This window comes from Schistocerca gregaria, chromosome 3 (assembly GCF_023897955.1).
Source record: "Schistocerca gregaria isolate iqSchGreg1 chromosome 3, iqSchGreg1.2, whole genome shotgun sequence".
NCBI lineage: Eukaryota > Metazoa > Arthropoda > Insecta > Orthoptera > Acrididae > Schistocerca > Schistocerca gregaria.
Window position 1 is genome coordinate 904,728,787 of NC_064922.1, and position 14,508 is coordinate 904,743,294.

The 14,508-nt window shown below is 37.3% G+C and overlaps 1 protein-coding gene across 1 annotated transcript in view; it reads left to right on the top strand.

Annotated features, from left to right (window-relative positions):
• LOC126355226 (protein bric-a-brac 1-like) overlaps window positions 1-14,508 on the top strand; it is a 208,681-nt gene that overhangs the window by 96,422 nt on the left and 97,751 nt on the right. The window contains exon 4 of the mRNA XM_050005485.1: window positions 7,238-7,759. Coding sequence (XP_049861442.1) covers window positions 7,238-7,759 — 522 coding nt within the window. The remainder of the gene's footprint in view (window positions 1-7,237; window positions 7,760-14,508) is intronic.

The following is a 14,508-nucleotide window of genomic DNA, read 5'->3' on the forward strand; positions in this document are numbered from 1 at the left end:
TTAAACTGGTGCAAAAAACAAATGTAATAATTCACCCAATACTGGTTAGACATGACGCACAAGGTCTAAATGGAAAAATCAAAGCTGCAAACCACATTATATTAGAAAAAATCAACACTGCCACAGCCGTGTGTAGGAAGAGATTATCTGTGAATTTCGAAATCAAATGCCTGAAAAGAAATGAATATACAACTCATGGTTTACATCTAAACAAACAAGGAAAGATTTGCATTTGTAATAGGCTTGCTCCTTTCATACACATGACGAAAAGGAAATGCAATCCGACAACAAAGGAAGTAGGTTACAGTACGCTTGTTCACCCAATGCTTGAATACTGCTCAGCAGTGTGGGATCCGCACCAGGTAGGGTTGATTGAAGAGATAGAGAAGATCCAACGGAGAGCAGCGCGCTTCGTTACAGGATCATTTAGTAATTGCGAAAGCGTTACGGAGATGATAGATAAACTCCAGTGGAAGACTCTGCAGGAGAGACGCTCAGTAGCTCGGTACGGGCTTTTGTTAAAGTTTCGAGAACATACCTTCACCGAAGAGTCAAGCAGTATATTGCTCCCTCCTACGTATATCTCGCAAAGAGACCATGAGGATAAAATCAGGGAGATTAGAGCCCACACAGAAGCATACCGACAATCCTTCTTTCCACGTACAATACGAGACTGGAATAGAAGGGAGAACCGATAGAGGTACTCAGGGTACCCTCCGCCACACACCGTCAGGTGGCTTGCGGAGTATGGATGTAGATGTAGATGTAGAAAACTGGAAAATCAAGTACCAGTACAGGAAAAAAGCCTCCGCAAGTGGACAGTCAGATAGAAAGTGCCAGTCTCGAAGTGAAAAAACCACCCATGAAAAACCAGACTATTATGGACCATTTTATAACAAAATATAAGCCCAATGAAAGTCATAACAACACACTTACTAGATCGGATTTCAAGCCATCAAATGCAGCAACAAGGCAGTCATTAATCGACAGATGAGTGAAAAAGGGCAGAAAAAAAGTGAAAATTGGGAACATTTCAACAGAAGAAAGGCAGGAACCCACAAACGGTGAACCAGCAAGCCACATGGCAAACACCACGGACACCATCTCTGGAAAATGTGGGGATTTTTTACCACTAATTACACTTGCTCAAATAGTGAGGTAAGTGGTCAAGCAAGGAATGATTCCCTCCCTGTGCCTAATTTTAAATTACTCCATCAAAATGTTCAGTCGCTCCCGAATAAACTAAATGAAATAGAAATAATATTAAATGATCTAGATGATATTTCTGTACTATGCTTTACAGAACACTGGCTCAAACAAGATACATTAGAGCAAACATACCTTCCCCAGTTCAAATTTGCAAGCGTGTTTTGTAGGAAAATATCGAGTCATGGGGGTACTTGTATATATGTTAAAGAAAATATTGAATTCAATAGTGTAACTAAATACCATAAACTGTCCTGTGAAAGATATAGAACACTCTGTTGCTGAACTACCAAGGCAAAATACAGTTATTATTTGTGTATACAGGTCACCAGATGGAGACAAAAAATGTTTTACAATCACATGGAGGAACTCTTGCAAGAAATTCACTCTCCCAAGAAAAATATAATTATATTTAGTGACTTTAATATTGATTTCTCAAAATCCAATAAATTCAGAGATGACGTAAATTTATTACAATCATTCAACACCTACCTCTGCATCTATTATTGATCAGATCTTGATAAATACGTCCAAATATGCCTATAACACACAAGTTGTAAACATTAGTTTTAGCGATCACTATGCTCAAATTCTTGCAATGAATGTTTCAGAACCCCAAATTCCCAGTTAAATACAACACACTGAAAGGAATTTCAGTATAAAAAATTTGGAATATTTTTGTTCTCTCCTAGAGAGTGAAAGTTGAAAAGATGTATATGACTGTAATGAGACCAATGAGAAATCTAAATTTATGGCTACATTCAAACATTTTTTGAAATGGCTTTTCCCAAGAAAACAACTATGTTGAACTCTGCTAAAAAAAAAACTAGTGGATTACAAAATGGATAAGGATATCATGTCAAAATAAAAGGAGAATGTATGAGTACTCAAAGCATAATACCAGTTCTGACTTTGTTGCATATTTCAAAAGATGCAAAAGAATACTAACACGAGTTATTTCAAAAGCAAAAGAACTAGAAAATGACCAAATATTATGTGATTCTAAGAATAAAACTAAAGCAACCTGGCAAATTATAAGAAAAGAAATGGGCACCAGGCCAATTAATCACAGTAATTTTGAGCTGATTATGAATAAAAATAAACTAACTGACCCCAAACGTGTTTCTAGTGCTTTCAACAATTATTTCTCAAATATAGCACAGCAGTTAATAAATACATACCGTGACAAACAGCCAACCAATCACTCAGATCAAAAAATTCATTCAGACACATTATTCTTGTATTCACCAACACGTGAGGAACTGTCAAGAATCCTAAAACAATTACCTAATAAATATTCAGTGGATGTTGATGAGATACCAGATGCTGTTATCAAAGCTAGTGCAACATTTATTGTGGAACCACTAACAGACATAGCAAATTCATCTTTTGAGAGTGGTGTATTTCCAGATAATGTGAAAACTGCAAAAGTAACACCTTTGCATAAGGAGGGTGCAAAAAGTGATATTGCTAATTATAGACCAGTTTGTTTTGTCAGGCCTCTGCAAAATTATGGAAAAAATGTTCCTTAGAAGATTAACAGTTTTCCTAAATAGAGGGGTTGATAAGTGACTCACAACATGGGTTCAGAGCTGAAAAGTCAACTCAGTCAGCAATTTTTACCTTCTTAAATGAAGTATTAAAAGCAGTGGATGATAAACAATATGTAACTGGGATATTTATGGATCTAAGTAAAGCCGTTGATGTAATTGATCATGGCATTCTCTTGTGTAAATTAAGTAATTATGGAATTAGATGCCAGTCTGAAAAGCATATCCAGTTGTACCTCAGTAATCACAGCAGATTACAGAAATAAAACACCAAGATAGCAAAACACACAAAATTTCTAGTTTTTACAGTGGTGAGCAGAAAATCAAATATGGAGTCCCACAAGGGTCAGTTCTAGGACCTGCCCTATTTCTGCTGTATGTAAATGACTTGGCTAGTAAAATACATGATGGAACCACTGTACTGCTTGTAAAAGACACTAATATTCTAATTAAATCACAGAATGAGGAAAATCTGCAGGAGGTTGCAGTATAAGTTATGCATACCTTAACACACAGCTTCAAGACCATTAGGCTCATTATAAATTCTGAAAAAACTGTGGCAGTTAACTTTCATACCACACGAAACCTCCATCCTGCAAACCCTGTTTTCACTATCGAAAGAAAGAATGTGTTGAAGGTCAGTCATACAAAATTTCTAGGTGTACATATTTAGACAGATCTGAAGTCGGGGGTACACCTAAACAATTTAAATAAGAGACTTAATTCACTAGCATGTGCTGTTAGGATCCTCACTCAAAATACAAGCTGCTCATCAGTGCTGACAATGTATCATTGCAGTATACAGTCGTTACTTATGTACGGAATAATTTTTTAGGGGAATTCCACAAATACTACAAAAACATTTAAAATATAGAAAAAGATTATAAGGGTGATAAAAAAATCTTAATGTAAGGGTTCTTGTAGACCCCTTTTTAAAACTGAAAATATTGCCACTGCCTTGCTTGTATATATATGAAATACTAATTTTCACAAAAGGGAGCATCTTAAAAAAGGAAAATATCTTCAAACACACATATGATATAGACACACATGAAACTAGACAGAAGATGAATCTACACAGGAACATAGTAAATACAAACTTATGCAAAAGAGAAGTGTATCATTCTGGAGCTATGTTATATTTTATAGTTCTTAGTACCAGGTTCCTTTACCTCTGTCTTGCAGGGTGTATTTATTTACTAAGCAACAACAGCTGTTTTTCTTGATTTTAATTCTTTTCATTTTTTAATCCTTCTGTTTATCACCTTGTACCTTGCAGAAAATGGCTACATATGTCTGCAGAATAAAAACAACTGCACCCCACCCTCCCCTTTCGTTTCGTGCTTTTGCTAGTAGCTCCTACTAGTGCCACTCTGCAAACTGAACTGGTGAACTGGCCATTACACTTGAGAAGCAGGGAGAGGTTGTAGCAAACAGAGTACACTCCACTACTATTATGCACACACCGTGTGTCGTTACATACCACTGAATGAAGTGTCCATTTAGATTAAGGTCAGAAACAGAACATACAGTATTTCTCACCTTAGGTGTTCATGACGCTTCGCTTTCAGTATCCATAAAATTATCTTCCCTGGATCTATCACTATCTTTCACAGTGGAGTTTTTCATTTATCATCTGCCATTTGTCACAAATTATGCTACTGACTCTTTGTTTGAATATGTGCTGACTGATTTTATTATGTTTTCAGTTTCCTCGTCTATCAGAGTACGATAGTCATCACTCGCTTTTTTGGTGTTATACTTAGTCTTTCTGGTCTTCTAATATCACAAGAGTAAAGGCTAATATTATAGCAGCAAAAGCAAACTGACAATGTGGTCTAGTGGTCAATGATTTTGACCATTAATATTGAGACCTGGGGTTCAGTACTGGGCAAGCACTTCAACAGTTTTTCTCAGTTGAAAGGTCTGGAAGGATCTCTACTGAGCTGTGTGAAGCAAACTTAAAATCTACTTGTCAGTATTATGAAATGAATGGATTGCTACTCAGCATACAGCAGACATATTGAGTCGCTTATTTGTATAACAGTCTTTTTGTTGTGCCTATCTGCGACTCTACATCTCCGCTATACAGGGTGAGTCACCTAACGCTACCGCTGGATATATTTCGTAAACCACATCAAATACTGACGAACCGATTCCACAGACCGAACGTGAGGAGAGGGGCTAGTGTAATTGTTTAATACAAACCATTAAAAAATGCACGGAAGTATGTTTTTTAACACAAACCTACGTTTTTTTAAATGTAACGTCGTTAGTTTTGTTAGCACATCTGAACATATAAACAAATACGTAATCAGTGATATTTGTTGCATTGTAAAATGTCAATTACACTCAGAGATATTGTAACCTAAAATTGACGCTTGAGTACCACTCCTCCGCTGTTTGATCGTGTGTATTGGGGAGCACTGAATTACGTAGGGATCCAAAGGGAATGGTGATGGACCTTAGGTACAGAAGAGACTGGAACAGCACATTATGTCCACATGCTAACACCTTTTTATTGGTCTTTTTCACTGATGCACATGTACATTACCATGAGTGGAATAGAGTGTGTCCCGTCATGTCAGGCCTACAACCTCAGAGGATATGAAACAACGTATTGTGGCAGCCTGCGGCGACATTACACCAGATGTACTGCGGCGTGTACGACATTCATTACGCCAGAGATTGCAATTGTGTGCAGCAAATTATGGCCACCACATTGAACATCTATTAGCCTGACATGTTGGGACACACTCTATTCCACTCCTAATTGAAAACAGAAACCATGTGTGTACATGTACCTCACCCCTCATGGTAATGTACAGGTGCGTCAGTGAAAAAGACCAATAAAAAGGTGTTAGCATGTGGACGTAATGTGCTGTTCCAGTCTCTTCTGTACCTAAGGTCCATCACCGTTCCCTTTGGATCCCTACGTAATTTGGTGCTCCCCGATACACACGATCAAACGGCGGAGGAGTGGTACTCAAGCGTCAACTTTAGGTTACAATATCTCCGGGTGTAATTGACATTTTACAATGCAACAAATGTCACTGATTACGTATTTGTTTATATGTTCAGATGTGCTAACAAAACTAACGGGGTTCATTTAAAAAAACGTAGGTTTGTGTTAAAAAACATACTTCCGTGCATTTTTTTATGGTTTGTATTAACCAATTACACTAGCCCATTTCCTCACGTTTGGTCTGTGGAATTGATTCGTCAGTATTTGATGTGGTTTACGAAATATATCCAGCGGTAATGTTAGGTGACTCACCCTGTATAGTGAGAAGCAATCTATCCTTTTCATAACAGTGTCATTTTCCGTTGCTTGGAAAGCTACTTGAATATAAAAGCAAGTCAATAAAGTATCATTAACACTGAAAGGCTTACATCGGACAAGGTGATACATGAAGTTTGTTTATTAGCAACAAAAGTGTCAGCCATTCTTTATATGCTCTAGATTGTGAGATACTTGACATATGATTACAGACCTTATTCTTTGCAAGATTGCAGACCAATCCTATAGAATGAACACTAGATGATATGGTAGCAGTAGGTAGGAAACCATTTTCTTGCAAAATTTAGTCAGTAGAATGAAGAAGGAAAGGTTGGTGTTTCTCAGTTAATGCCAAAGGTTTGACTTCCTGTGTGTATTTTTAATATTTTTCTATCCATTTCTACATTACAGTCCACTAGTTTCTCTGTTACAGTCATAGAGGAGAAATGACCATGAAACAAAACTATGTATTCACAGTGATGGAACATTGCATGACACTGTTGTTCAACAATACTTGTCAGATACTGTAACTTTTTAGCATGTATTTACAGTGTTGAGTGTTTGAAAAATAAATAGTGACTCACTTATTAAGACACCTTTTAAAATCAAATCCCATAGATGGAACAATTTTTACCAATATTTCAGACACTGCTGCCTAATAATACATTTATCTATACCAACAGTGAAATAATTATTGTGTGCATTTTACTTGCTCTGTGTTGGGCTCATACTAGAAAATTGTTCCACTCAGCATCATGTCCATCCTTCCGTAATTTACACACCACTGATCTACTTAACTTTTCCTTGTCAACATTTGCTTGCTGGTGACTCATCTGTTGGTATTATCACACGTATGTTGTTCTTGTTGTCAGTAAAATTAATGACATTAACAGCAGGTTCTCATGGCTTCCTGTGAAGGTATTTTCTGCACTTGTCGCTCAGGAGCACTTGTCACATCCATACTATGAGCTAACAATGTACGCTGCTTTGAATTGGAATGTGACTGTACCTAGTTGTGGGAGCAAGCTAGTTCCTGCAACAGCTGGGTTACCAATTCACCTTGCTGAGTAACGCTTTAACCATTGCATTTTATAGGTCCTGTCTTTATGAAAGCTTTACTTCTATTTATAAATAACAATGTATGTTTATAAATAGTTGTGAGGACTGTTTTGGTAACAGCCATTTGCTCTTTGCTTTGCAGTCTTTATTGAAAACAGCTGACCAACTAAAAATCAAAGGACTTTGTGAAGTACCAGATGGAAAAGAGGGTCCTGTGACCCCAATGCCTATTCTTTCTCGACGATCTTTCACCAAATTACGTCGTCTCACAGGCATAAAAAGACAGCGGCAACCTGAACCTCTGCGTCGCAATATCTTCAAAGAATTTATCGATCAGCAGCATCAACAACCTCAGCAGCATCCGCATCAACACCCACATCCACACCAGCAACAACTTCTGCAGCCTCAACAGCAACAACAGCAGCAGCAGCAACAACAAATCCACATTCACCAGCAGCCCCAACACCAGCATTTACAGCCAAACCCAATGGCAATCCAGCATCAGCTCCATCATCAGCATCAACAGCAAATGGAAATGACTGAATTGGGTGCCAACAGACCTCCCATGGGACCAGAATGTGTCACTGTTGCAACATCTACTGAGGATGATCATGAAAATTTACCTGTTGTGGTGCTTGAGAGTCGTATTCCACAGCAGCATCAGGTAAATTAATTAAGCACAGCACTGTTTCTTCCCTTATGTTTCATGGTGCATTTTCTGTGTTGTAATTTCCAAAACTGTGTTTAGTCTGATGAGGCAAAACTGTTAAGTGTAATATATCTTAAATGATTATAATCAAATTAGTTTTTCCACAAGTTGAAAAGAGAGTTGAGAAATGATATTGATTTCAGCAAGTAGTGTATAGATGCAGGGTGGTCTGTTCAGTTCTGCTGCAATATTTCAATGTCTACATTTAGTAATTTATTTCATCGAGCAGCACATCCCCTCAGGTTAATCTAGAAGAAGGTATTAGCGACCATAATGTCATTGTGGCTTCTGTGTCAATGGGAGTTACAAAAAAAGAGGGCAAAGAAGCAGTGTAGAGTTTTCTTGTTTGGGAAAGCAAATAAAAGTGTCATTAATGAATATCTTCATAGTCAGCTCCAAGCATTCACCACAGGACTCAAAGATATTGATCATCTTTGGTCGGAATTTAAATGTATTGTCCACCATGTGCTAGAGAAGTATGTGCCTAGCAAAAATATAGGGAAGGGAAAGGACCCACCTTGGTACGACAAACATTAGGAAGTTGCTGAGAAAACAGAGAATTTTACACAGTCGTTTTAAATGTAGTCACTGCCCCGCTGACAAACAGAAATTATGCGAAATGAAAGAAGCTGTCAAAAGGTCAATGAGAGATTCTTTTAACGAATTTGAAAGCAATATTTTATCTGCAGATTCTAAAAATATCCCCAAAAAAATTTTGTTGTTCGTAAAATCTATGAATGCTACAAATAATTCAATACCTTCTCTTGCTAACTGTACAGGTAATGTAATGGATGATGATAAACAGAAGGTCAAAATCCTAATCCTAGCTTTCAAAAACTCATTTACGATAGAGGACTGCAGCACCATTTCCCCTTTCAATTATCGAACAAACGCAAGGATGGCTGACACAGTGTTTAGATGACAGGAAGGCATCTATCCCAGACGGTATCCCCATAAGATTATATGTTGACTATACTACAAATATAGCACCATTCTTATCCATCATCTATCAGAGATCATTGGAACAGCAGAAAGTTCCATGGGACTGGAAGGCCAGGGTCATAGCAATCTATAAAAAGGGTAGAAAATCGGATGCACTTAATTACTGGCCAATTTTACTGACATAAATTTGTTGTAGAGTCGTGGAACATATTTTGTGTTCAGGCATAATAGCCTTTCTAGACTCTGAGAAGCTCATCTGCAGAAACCAGCATGGTTTTAGGAAACAGCAGTCATGCTGGCCCTCTTTGTGCACAAGCTCTAGATACCAGCTCCCAGGTTGTTGTCATATTTCTCAACTTTCGAAAGGCATTCAACTCAGTTCCGCACTATTGCTTGCTCCAAAAAGTGCGCACTTACAGTCTATCGAGTGGCATATGCGGTTGGATAGAAAGTTTCTAACAGACAGAAAGCAGTATGTCGTTCTGAATGGGGTGACTTCAGCAGCAACAAGCGTAACTTCAGGTGTGCCCCAGGGCAGAGTAATAGGTCCGCTGCTTTTTACGATTTACATAAACAATCTGGTTGATGGTATTGACAGCGGCATTAGACTGTTTGCCGATGATGCTGTAGTCTACAGAAAACTAGTATCACATGAAAGTTGTGAACAAATCAATGAGGATTTGCAGAAAAAAATGTGTGGTGTAATGACTGGCAGTTATCTCTCAATATTAGTAAGTGTAACCTATTGTGTATAACAAAGCGAAAATCCCCATTAATGTATGGGTACAAAATAAATGCCCAGTCTTTGGAAGCGGTAGCATCCTTCTAGTATCTGGGTGTGACTATTCGAAACGATCTCAAATGAAATAATCAGATTACGCAAGTAACGGGTCAGGTGCACTCTAGATTGCAGTTAATTGGTAGACTCCTGAAGTGATGCAATCTTTCAACAAAGGAAATTGTTTACAATACTTTAGTTCATCCAATCTTAGAGTATTGTTCATCTGTATGGGACCCATACCAGTTGGGTCTGATTCAAGAGATTCCAAAGAAGAGCAGCAAGATTCATGGCTGGTACATTTAGCCATCACTAGAGCATTACAAATCTCGTAGAAAGTTTGAAGTGGGATACACTTTCAGATAGCCAACGCGCTAAGCGGAAGGAGCTGCTCACTAAATTCCGAAATCTGATCTTCGCCGAGGATGTAGAGCATATATTATTACCACCAACTTTCAAATCGCGCAATGATCACAATTCAAAGATAAGGGAAATTAGAGCTCATAATGAGGCGTTCAGACAGTCATTTTTCCCTCGTGCGATCCTTGTGTGTTACGGGGGGGGTGGGAGTTCTGACTTTGGCGCGAATTGTGCCCTGCACCACACATCGCTTGGTGGCTAGCAGAGTATATATGTAGATGGAGGTGCATCCCCCTCCCTTAAAAGTTATGTTTTTAATTACATATAATACTAACTGAAATGTGGTGTTTCAGAAAAATGCTGGAAATTAAATAATAGATCAAGTGACCAATGAAATTCAAATGAATTTAGTTTAAGGTAATTGATCGGAGAAGAAATGATAAACTGGCATGGTGAGTTACCTCAGACCAATCTTTGGGCTGAAGACAACAGTAACAACAACAACATCACTTGCTTATTTGCTGACAGTTAGTTTGCCAGTGCCAGCTTTACACAAAAGCTTAACTTCTTGTTTTTCCCTTACATTTCTTAAGGGTATACAGAATGAGTTTTTTGATGAGGAAAACAATTTTTGGGAAAATGTATCTTCAAAATGTTTAGCGTCTCCCATTTAAAATTGTGTATAAAATATTGAGATGATGTGGATAGAAGTATCCTCAATAGTTTTAAAAAAAATTGTGGCACATGATATTCCATACTGTGTTTATGAGATACAAAACATGACTGATGTAGCCTGCCTTGCCAGAGATTTAATGGATCATAGTAGAACTATCTTCTCTGTTGGCTACACTACAAGACAGTTGACAATCAGTTTTGCGCTCTTTTTAAATTTTGCTATATCCATGTGCTTGTTGTGAAACACATATTTGGTGAAGTTATTGAGGTTAAAAAAAAAAAAAAAGAACATGCCAAGACCTAGTCTGAAGGTATTTAAAAAGTATTTACGTTGGTGCTGGAAAGTAAAGGGTACTCAGTATTGTTCTAATGCATTGTTCATGTCAGTATTTGATGTCCCAGTTGCATCTAACTTCTACACTGGTAGTAGGTGGTACATTGACTGTGGTGCTCCTGTCACTACATCTGAAAGTGCTTCAAAAAGAAAACTAGCTACTAACCGAAATGGAAAAATGATACAAGAAAGTAAAAACTGGGACTACAAAATATGATATGATTAATGTGTTTTTATCAGCAGATGCTTTCAGGAACACTGTAGAAAATATTTTTCACTGAGAGCTACATATATGTAGGTCTTCCTTGTCAATTAGAGTTGATGTGGAATTATTGCAAACACATTGTTATCTTTTTCAATTCCTCTCATGCTACTGTAGATACAGGTAAACTATGTGATATACACATTGAACTGGTGGTGCATGGATTACAGTATGTAGGTAAGCGCAGGGCTGCAGTGCCATGTTATGTGGTGTGATGAACCTCTATGCTCCACCCTCAAAATCTGATATATTCATCACTGACAAGAAAATATGAAAGGTGCTGTTGAGGGATCTGTTGTTGAAAATAATAATAACAGGGACTTGTCTGTAGCTTTTGAGGGAAGCTGGCAGAAGGGAAGCCACATATCTCTGAATGGCATTGTAATGGCTACAAGTGTGGACACTGGCAAGGAAGTTGATGTGGAAGTAATTTCCAAGATGTGCAGATGCAAGGATAAAATGAAAAATAAACATGAGGGAGAGTGTGTAGCAAATTTGATTCAAGTTTTAGTATGGAAATTGCTGGAGTAAGGAGTATTTATCAACATTTAGTAAAATGATGCAACTTTACATACATTTGTTATCTTGGAGTGATGATTCAGAGGCATTCAAAGAAATTGGGAAGTGAGGGACCAAGGGAAGAACATGAACATTGAAAACTAGGGTTTGTTGGCAACATTCAGAAAATGTTGGGATCAAGACTTCAACAGCTCAACACTAGCATGAATGGCAAGAAATTGAGGATGGAAAGCTGACTGACAGATTTTGCTATAGATCATATTCAGAAGTGCAATTAGATAAAATACAAGACATGCAGAATTAATGAGAAGAACAGCCAGGGCTCTGTATTTTTTCACTCGGCTTTAAGCAGTGAAAATCTCCAACGAGAGCTGCATCCAGGAGGAGGAGATAGTTGATGCAAGTAGAATAGAGGCAATGTAACTAAACATCATTTGCCACATACCATAACGGACGAATTAAAACCAATGTTCCAAGACCTTGCAGATGTTACTCTACTTCGTGGCCGAACTTAGAATCCAAATGAGTGTGTGAAATGTGATGTAGAACTGGTACCAAAACTATATTTAAGGCCGTATAACAAAGTGACAAAGTCCGCAGAAGATGAGGCTCTGCGCAATCAGGCCCATATAAAAAAGTGGCAAAGGTCTGCAGAAGATGGGGCTCATCAAAGTTACTCCAGCAATCGTTCTTTGTTTGGACAAGGAATGGCTCGTGTCTTCAGATAATTTATTAAAATATATTCAAAGATGGCCAGACAGCATAGGAGAGCCATCAAGAGGAAGCTCTTGGACAATTCTGATGATACTAGTTATTCATTGTTAGCTGCAACAGGCAGAAGTCGTGCTTTGTTTGTGCTACACATTTTACCAGATTCTGACTGAGATAAACTCAAGTTGTAGCATTCTCCTTTGGCACACCAGTATAGACATTGGTGTAAAACAGCTAAGTAAAAAAAAATCTGTGCTGTTTGCATGTTTATTTATATTTATTTTCCTTTGTGCAAGACCGCATGTGCAAATTTGCGTGCTGATTTGAAATTTCAGATTCACATATTTTACTGTTTCCATCACTTTTGCATAATCTTTCTTTGATTGTAACAATAACTGTTTGTGTTGTGATGTATTGTGAAATTTCGTAAATTCACAAATGTCGGGATAAACTCTTACTGTTATCATCAATTGTAGGCTTAGACTTACTTGTACTCTGTCAAAATTTTTGAAGACAGTACACCTATCCTCATTCAGAACACATGTTTTTTTTAATTTTGTTGTATAATTACCTGAGAAATAGGTTATTTTTGAGGATTTTTGGACACTTACAAAAATGCATTTTTGTAAGTTACGAGTACGAATATTTTTGGATAACTTATTTCATAGCAAATCAGCATTTTAGATTCAAAGTTACAGCCAAAGAATAAATCATCCTGAATTTCATTGTATATCAGTTCAAATAAACGCACATTTTTTGGGAATTTTTGGAAGTTATAAATGCTCCATGGATAATCTAATTTGTAGTAAACTGACACTCGTGATTTAGTTACTGTAGCAGATATTCTAACTAACATGTTGTCTTACATCTAGTTTTCCCTTGAAGAGGAGCATACATTATCTACATTTATCGTAAATTTACTCTATTTTCAAGTTTGCTAATAACTATATTTAACCTCAAAAAGTTTAACAAAACTAGTGATTTTTGCCACAGGTTTTTCTGTTTCCTTAATAGAAATCTTGCCTTTTGTGTATTTGCTTCAATTCTTGTAGGGAAGTTGTTATATTTGTAGCTCCACAGATATAAAAGATAATCAGCAAGCTTAGTTTAAAGTTATTTGTTCACTATCCTGTAATACATTGCACCAGGCAAAAGCCAGTCCCACTGGGATGTTGTTCTCGAACACCAGTTGAGTTGGTTGACATTCGTAAGCAGCTGGAAATCATCCTTACTAGACTACTGTCAAACAATTGGCACTGCTGTAAATCATGGCGTTACAACAGCTCCTGAGAGCCTGTGACATTCGCCTGCTTTATTTCCTCGTTGGTCGTCCATGGTGACGACGTACTGCGTTGCTATACTGGCTGAAAAATGGGGTTGGAAGTTCAACACCACCTACTTTAAATGATGTAGCTGACAGTTGCATAGCTGCGTTTTATCGTTCTTTACTTTCACTGTTCACATCCCCCCAATATACACAGTTAAAATGGTCAGTGCACTATTGTTTAACTTACGATAAGCCTCATTAATTGTTTTCTGGCAAACATCAGCATACTGCTACCATAGTTCACTGTTGAATATCTGTGAACAGTAAAAGTATAACCACTTACTTCACAGTCCTTCAAATAAATTTAACAGGCACTGTCATTATATTAACACATTGCCTATTTTTGTTACACTTATTTCACAGTTAAGTTGAACATTGTTGTTGTTCCAACCAACACAGGTTTCTTGTCTGAAACTCGGCCGTCGACTGACTGTCTCAGGGCCAAAAATTGGGCCCTTATATATCATCACAATAATAGGTGCCGAAACTACACATTGTTTAATGTTTAATTTACAGAAATTATAGTCAAAACATGCCTCATTCAATTAATTGAAAACCTGGAAAAATTCTTTCTTTTTAGCAGTTTCCTCTTCTACAAGGGTTAGGCCGGATTATTTCTTTCAATGGTGAAATAAAGAAATATAGTTATGCAAACAATACTTTTGACAAAACTGGTAATTTTTTTGGCATTAATTAAGAGCTGACTTCGCTAAAATGTTTTCGAATAGAGCCAAATAAATACTCAAAGAATGCTATTAGTTGTTCCCGCAAATTTTTATAATTAGTACGGACTTTA